Raw genomic sequence first — 8,224 nt, forward strand, 5'->3', positions numbered from 1 at the left:
AGAAGGTCAGCATTGCATTGTCATTCATAGCTGAAGGGAGAGAAGGCAGTAAGACAAATACTGGAAAGGGGTGAGCATGCTGACAAGTAAATGTGTCCAAGTGTTTGTATTCTTGAAAAATACTAATTAGAAGTACACAAGTAAGGCAAGACATTCCTTCATTGAGTTTATGTTTGTTTGGTTTTCTTTTTTCTTTTTCTTTTTCTTTTTTTTTTTTTACAGAGAACTTCAAATCTTCAAAAGTAGGTGGTCCCAGGAAGTATTTTTCTCATTCAGAGCTGAAATAGCCTTACCGTGTAGTGTTTTAGTTTTACTCAAGATGAATGTAGGGTAATAATGACATTAGGCTAATTGATCTTTTTTTTTTTTTTTGCTTTAAATGAATTAGCTAAAAGATGAAGACTTAAAAAAAAAAAGAACAAGAGGAAGAACGGTCAGGCAGTCCTCAGGAAGTACAGTAGCTTCAGTGTTGTCTTGATGTGGTGAGCTTGAATTCATGCCACTTGTTCTGAGGAGTCTTTAGCAAATAATAAAAACTCTCTTTCCACAGATTACGCTTCATATCAGTAGAAATGGACAGCAGCAGTTTTATTCAGTTTGATGTGCCCGAGTACAGCAGCACCGTTCTGAGCCAGCTAAACGAACTCCGCCTGCAAGGGAAACTATGTGACATCATCGTCCACATTCAGGGTCAGCCGTTTCGAGCCCACAAAGCAGTTCTTGCAGCCAGCTCTCCATATTTCCGAGACCATTCGGCACTAAGTACCATGAGTGGCTTGTCAATATCAGTGATTAAAAATCCCAACGTGTTTGAGCAGTTGCTTTCCTTTTGTTACACTGGAAGAATGTCCTTGCAATTGAAGGATGTTGTCAGTTTTCTGACGGCAGCCAGCTTTCTTCAGATGCAGTGTGTCATTGACAAGTGCACACAGATCCTAGAGAGCATCCATTCAAAAATCAGTGTTGGAGACGTTGACTCTGTCACTGTTGGTGCAGAAGAGAATCCCGAGAGCCGTAACGGGGTGAAAGATGGCAGCTTCTTCGCTAACCCAGTTGAGATCTCCCCTCCATACTGCCCTCAGGGACGGCAGCCCACCACCAGCAGTGAGCTCCGGATGGAGACAGCCCCCAGCAAAGCCTTGCGTAGCCGCTTACAGGAGGAGGGGCACTCAGACCGGGGCAGCAGTGGGAGCGTGTCTGAGTATGAGATTCAGATTGAGGGGGATCATGAGCAAGGGGACCTTTTGGTGAGAGAGAGCCAGATTGCTGAGGTGAAAGTAAAGATGGAAAAGTCTGACCGGCCCAGCTGTTCTGACAGCTCCTCTGTGGGTGACGATGGGTACCACACGGAGATGGTTGATGGGGAGCAAGTAGTGGCAGTGAACGTAGGCTCCTATGGCTCTGTGCTCCAGCATACGTATTCCTACTCCCAGGCAACCTCACAGCCTTCCAGTTTGTCAGACACTTTTGGAAGCTTGAGTAATTCTAGCCCATCAAGGTCCATGCTGAGCTGTTTCCGAGGAGGACGTGCCCGCCAAAAAAGAGCTTGGTCAGTCCACCTGCACAGTGACCTCCAAGGTGTGGTGCCAGGGTCCGACAGCGAAGCCATGATGAACAACCCAGGCTATGAGAGCAGTCCGCGGGAGAGGAGTGCCAGGGGTCACTGGTACCCATACAACGAGAGGTTGATCTGCATTTACTGTGGGAAATCCTTCAACCAGAAAGGAAGCCTTGACAGGCACATGCGACTCCATATGGGAATCACCCCCTTTGTGTGCAAGTTCTGTGGGAAGAAGTATACACGCAAGGACCAATTAGAGTACCACATCCGGGGCCACACCGATGACAAACCATTCCGCTGTGAGATCTGTGGGAAGTGCTTTCCATTCCAAGGTACCCTTAACCAGCACCTGCGGAAAAACCACCCAGGTGTCACAGAAGTCAGGAATCGCATTGAGTCCCCTGAGAGAACAGATGTGTATGTGGAACAGAAACTAGAAAATGATGCATCAGCCTCAGAGATGGCCCTAGATTCTCGCATGGAAATTCATACAGTGTCTGATGCTCCTGATTAGGATGGTAAAGAAGTGCACCCAAACAAAGCACATTAATCAATGCATATTTGTGACTTGCTTTGTGTAATCTTTTGTTTCCCCAACTATCTGGAAAGCTCTTGGTCTCTTGGCAGTTCTTCTAAAGTTTCTGGACGGAACACTTCATTGTGTTTATCCTTTCTCCCATTCTGTCTCCCCCAAGGAGCTCAAAGCATGAAGGGCATCGTATCCAGGGAAAACACAGGCTGACAGTATTTTTCTTTGGCTGAACTCTTAATCCCAAACCTGCCAGTTATTTAGCTATGCCAATTGGTTGACCCTACATTCTCTGCCAAGAGGCATCCTCTCTCACTGTGGGCACTAGCACCAGTGTATTTATTTCCACAGGGAGACTAGGTTGCTATCCAGCTGATATAAATGGGTAACCTTTTGTAAGTTAAATTTACTTTTCAAGGGTAGTTAGACTATATATATATATAATAAAGTGATTATTATATATATAGTTATATATACATTCTGAAATTTGAGTTTATTCTGGTTGAGGTGAATGTAAGAGAAATATATAATTTAATACAACGTGAACAGAGCTTTTAACTCTGTCTCATCCCTACCTAATATGTTAGTTTTGCCCCTTCATTTCCCCTCCAGAAGAATGTCAGTAGGTTTTCATATCTATTAATCATTGTGTCCAGAAGCAGATAAAGCAAATCACAGTGTTCATAGCTCTGCTTCACAGCAAATACATAAACCAAATGCCATAAAATTTCTTAACTCTAGTTGAAACCGTTTGGAATTTTTGTTTGTTGTCCAGCACATAAGCTGGATAACCTGTGGTGCTGACCTTTTTAATAGTGTAGTATTCTATTAGCCAACCCCAAAGGAGCAGTGGTTTTCAAGGTTTTTACTGGCCTACAAATCTACCTTCATTCCGTACTGTAGAAACATACATTCCAGGTAACTGAACCGAATCACTCTACCATGAGTTATTACTCGCACTAAAGGAAAAGAATTTGTAGTTCTGGCTACAAAATTCTTCAAGCAGTGTTGTTTGTTTTTCCTGTTGTTGTTATTTTTTTTTTCCTTTCTCTTTTCAAACAGCCAGTTCAGGTGCACAGCAACTTTTTCTATGTGCAGTTCCCAGGGAAACTGCAAAACTTGGAATTTGTACTTTTTGTAAAGCTATACTCTACGGGAATTGCAAGCAATATATCTATCCTAGTATTGTGTGTGCTAACGCGAGCCTCTGTGGCACCCCCACTCTCTGTGTTTCCTGCTGAAAGAAACCAACAGTTCAAAGCCCTCTAAGATACTCTGTGTGTCACCAAATCTGTATGTGATGTCACCATATTTTTGGTCACGTGGTGCTATTTTTATGTTCCGTGTCTTTTAGGTCAGTATAGTTGTAGAAAATGTGAAATCTAATGGTAATAGTGAATTATAGTTATTTTCCTCCCAAGTTCATAGCTTGAAGAGAGACCTCAAAAGCATGTGCTGGCAAACAGGTTGCTCTACAAAGACATACCTGAGTCCTGTTTGAATAATGTTGTCTTAGTACTTTAGCTTCAGTTTCTCTGTTGTACCAACAGGCTTTACAAGATCACTTTGGTACTGTAGACTCTGGCAGAGAGAACTTTTGGGAACAGGTTGGTGGTGAGTCTTGCTGCAGGCCGCCCAGGGAATGTCATTATGCTTCGTCTCTCTGCCTGAGAACCTGGGCTCTGAGACCCACAACCAGCACATCTCCAAGCCACCTAAAAAAAAAACCAGACAGATAACCTCACAGGCTAGGAGTTAAAGAATGCAGAAGTCAGTGTTTGCTGGTTTCCCATGCTTTTCTGGCTCTTAAAAGACCAAGAGTGGTGGGTTCGGGGAGGGGGGGGGGTTGTTTTGAATTTAATTTTTTTTTTGAGAAGTCATTCAAGCCCTCCCTGTGTGGCGTCCCCACCCCCCAGTCACCCCCTTCCAGTGGTGGCTGAGCAGTAGCACCTCTAGCACACAGGATTTGTTCACATGTGAACTGCTGGGCTACACCTCAGTGTTAACTCACATAGATTTCACTCTAACCTTGCTGCTCCTGGGGAGCAGCTCTTGCTAATCGGGTATATAGTATGCCTTTTTCCTCGTCAAACTGCCTAAGTCGGGGTTTGTTCTCTCCCTGAAGCACTTGCTCAACTTTTGATAAAGCTGCGTGCCTCAAGGGGAGGCTGGACTCTTAAGTGTTTACCCACTTAAATGTGTTCTGGGGTTTCAGGTAAATGTTTGTGATTTTTTTTTTCCTTACACAACTAAGTTTGCTTTTTGATTTTTCTTCGTAAGAGTTAAATGCAAAAATAAAAAAAATGTGTTGTGATACAAATTTAAGTTTGTGACAAGAAAGACCCAAATCCAAGGACAGGAGAGTCAAGCTCAGGGAAGGAACCTCCTATTCACTCAGGCTCAGGCCTTCTGTGAGGTCTCCAGAGCTTTCCACAGGATGCGAGACAGGTGGAGAGTGGAGAGCACTCTTGAGGCAGTACCTCCATGTCCTGGATCTTGTCTCTGTGTCTGTCTGAACCTTATTTACATGGAGTTGTTGTGCTTGTAAATGTGTTTTAGCTGGTTTGAGTTTACCAAAGAGTGACTTATCCAAAATTGTCTTTGACAAAACTATACATTGCTTTGATTGTACAGTTCAGGTTCAAACATTGTAATGGGACTGTTAAGGGGCAGAAAATTGATTGAGTTTCTCTCTAATAATCATGATATCACATTTTGCAAGTTCCACTTGCTCCCATTCATGTTGCTAACACTTTACCCTCTCTCTCCACTGCTAGCAGTGTTAGAATGAATACTCAAGCCATAACACAGTACTGTAACGTTCGCAGGGCTTCAAGGGAGGTGCGTAGGCCAGCACAGTGCTGTGGAGCCACTGAGTTGAGCGCTCCAAGGTCTGCCTCCAGTGGGCGGGGCTGTGGGGTGGTTCCTCTGGTGAGCAGCAGCAGTTGATTGTGCCTTGCCACAGGAGGATGTGCCAGGAGGTTAACATGACCACAGAACAGAACCATTCTCTCCCTGAAGTTCATTCCACGTCTCCACAGACGAAGGACGCTGTGTAACTAGCTCCTTAGAGCAACTCCTTCTGGAAAGCAAAGTCCCTATTTCTGTACAGTTTTAGGTTAGGTGTTTCATTTATAACAGATGCAGAAATCAGCTAAGAGAAAAAAGTGATATGTGAAGAAATCTTTTACGGTAAAATATATCCTGAATTCCTCTAGGCTTGTTCATAATTGAGTCTCTGCGCTACCTTTTCCATATTTGACAATGTGAAGACAGTGACAGCGTCCTTTTCTATCAATGTCTAACCTGTTATTACAAACTGTGAAGACAAAATATTTTATACTTTTGCTAATGTTTGTGGTTTTAAACAGTTTTCATTCCAATCAGTTCTCTACCCTCTAATTTCTACTAAAACTGTAAATACATTTAAAAATATATTTGTAAATACAATTTATGAAAAAAGTTAACTTTTTGGTTAGTGGGAAAGCTTCCCAACCAATTGGCTCTGCCTTGGCATTTATTTGGGGTTTTTTTTCTTCCTTTTTTTTTTTTGTGTGTGTATGTGTGTGTGTTTGTTGTTTATCTTCTTTTTAAGCCGCAGAAAGGATACTGTCAATTCACTGTTAAGCAAAATATACTGTAGAACTAAATTGCTAAATTTTAAATTTTTGAGAGCATATGACTCTTCTAATGATAGCGGTTATAGCCAACTCTGTTTTTCCCTTAGCCCGGATCATAAGGCCTGTGTATTTTTGTGTGTGATTGTTTTTATTTTTATTTAATGTCCTGCATTCTAGGAAGAATTTGCAGGGATACAAAACAAGGGCTGGGGGAGTCATCCATGTGAATGAGCTTTACTTTAGAGATAATGTGTTTTATTTTAATTTTTTTTCTATTTGTAACTGTGACATTTTTGTTGTTGTCATTGTCATTATAGTTTAAATCTATAATGGTTTCCTGTGAAGCCTCCACTGAAAGGGACTCAAATATGCAACACCTAAACTATTTTCCAAGGGCACATGCCCCTTGAATGGTGCTTCTAGACTGGTCAGGGTTATTTATTAAATTTTATATATGAAAGTATTGGGGAATTATGTAAATTCTTTATATGAAACTAGTTCATAAGTCATAGATTTCATATTACTCAGTGCAACTGAACTGAAAGTTCAGGAAAGTCATTCACATTGTTCCAAAATTGTAACGGTTGTCACACATCACATGCGTCTTCTTCAATAAGTGCCAGAGTGGTCCCACTGTTTCTGTCCAGTGCTTGACTTCTCAGCCCAGAAGAGGGCCGGCATGCTCTGCTTCTCTCCCTGGGTCTGGCACAGACAGGGCTATTGTAGTTCTTCATCAAGTCTTGGAGTCGGTCTTGTGGCCGTGGTGCTCCGTGTGGCAGATTCAGTAAACAGACCTCTTGCTGCCCCTCAGTGACAAGTATGCTGTGAATTCAACCTTTGGACTTGAGACTCAAGCCTCTGGTTGCTGCCCTGACTAGAGTAAGAGGTAGACTTACTTTGTTTGAAAATAACCATTTTTCTAATGTGAAAACCATCTTTCTCACCACTTTATTAGTAGGGCTAACATTGTTTTCCGTTATAAGTGGTTGAGCAATTTGAATGACTTAACACAGTGTCATTATCTTGCAATATAAACTGGTAACCTCACAACTCCACACTTCATTGCCATGTGAAGTAAATGAAGCTAGCTAAGCGGATGCTGTATCAACTAGTAACTTGCCATTAAGGATTATTTTATAGCATGGAGTTAAGACTATTTATTCAAATGATATTTTACTCTCGTATTCATTTTGTTTTAGATTTGTGACATGAATATTTCAGTGCTGCTTAATTTTGTTCTGAATTCTTGTTTCTTGCTTGTAAATGGCTTTTTTATGGTATAAAGTCAATGGACATTGCTGTTTGTAAATAAAAATGCTGCTAGAGCAATCATGCTGTGGTCACCGTTTGTATTCGCCCCTCATGGCCTCTGTGTGTGTTCCTGGCTCTGACAAACATTTGCTGTGTCACAGTTTCTGTGTAACCACTATTTTTGAAAGCCTAGAGTTTCATAAGAGACCCTTGTAGTGCTATGATTGTACTGAGAAGAGAAAGAAGCAGGTGGAGTTCTGATCTTTCTCTTATATAGCCAATATTGGATCGTTAGGCTCTGGTCTGCACCCAGGCTTCCAGAACACTGCCTGTGGGTGCACCTTGCCCAGTCCTCCCGGGCCGTTTCTTCTGCCTGCACAGCCATCTCCCTCCTAATCGCTAGTTCCTTCCGCTCTTGTCCAGCTCTGGAGCCCTTCTTTCCATGTCAGGCCCCTTTATAACGGGATGTTTTGAGCGGTGCAGTGATCTTGACCATTGGAGCACTTTCACTTGTGGTTGGGTAGTCAGTGGGATTGTCCAGTGGTTGCTTCCCTTGAAAGCCCCTGAGCTCCTCCTTGCTGCAGGGGCCCTACACCCTCACCCCTGTGTCCTTAGCATAGGCCCCAGTGGGTGTTCAGCTGGTGTTTGTAGGACCTGATGGAACGGAGCAGGCAGTAAGGCTGTGAAGCAAGTGGGGATTCTGCTTGGCTCCCGTAGAGCTGAATTGCTGACATGTTCCTTGCTGGTAAGTTAAGGCTGCTGCCGTCTCTCCAGGACTCCTTTACGGTCTGATGACAGCGAGGTAATAGACAATGCAGGAATGGGCGATTCCTACAAGCTTGGCCCTGGGATGCCTGAGGAAGAAAGTAAAGATGATGGAGAAAGGGCACTGACATTCCTGACTGGAGGGAGGTCTGGCTTCTAGCCTTCCTGTGCCTCAGCATCATCTTAATAAACAAGTCAGGCAGCTGTGGCTTCTGATAGGTTTGTTCATTCCCTCAGGCTAGAAAAGTAGCCCAACATCAGGAAACTGGCAGATCTCTAGAGGGCCATCCCTGGAGGCTGTTTCCTGTCTCTACCATCTGGAAGCACACACCATGGGTTGGAGAAGATATCCAAGAGGTTATATGGAGCTGTATGGCCAGCAAAGGCCATGGCCTTTCATGTGTCCTGAAGTCAGACAGGTCTTTGCTTTGGGTTCCTGCTGATTATAATTCAGAGTTGTTGGCTAAGCCTGTTGGCTTTCTAGTGTCAAAGGACACC

The 8,224-nt window shown here is 43.1% G+C and overlaps 1 protein-coding gene across 2 annotated transcripts in view; it reads left to right on the forward strand.

Annotated features, from left to right (window-relative positions):
• The window catches only part of Zbtb34 (zinc finger and BTB domain containing 34), a 29,581-nt gene extending 22,551 nt beyond the window's left edge, over nt 1–7,030 (forward strand). For both annotated transcript variants that reach the window (XM_048343097.1, XM_048343106.1), the window contains exon 2: nt 551–7,030. In XM_048343097.1, the coding sequence (XP_048199054.1) occupies nt 573–2,075 (1,503 nt within the window). In that variant the 5' untranslated portion in view covers nt 551–572 and the 3' untranslated portion in view covers nt 2,076–7,030. The remainder of the gene's footprint in view (nt 1–550) is intronic.
• The last annotated feature ends 1,194 nt before the right edge of the window (nt 7,031–8,224 follow it).

The sequence above is a fragment of the Perognathus longimembris genome, chromosome 1 (assembly GCF_023159225.1).
Source record: "Perognathus longimembris pacificus isolate PPM17 chromosome 1, ASM2315922v1, whole genome shotgun sequence".
NCBI lineage: Eukaryota > Metazoa > Chordata > Mammalia > Rodentia > Heteromyidae > Perognathus > Perognathus longimembris.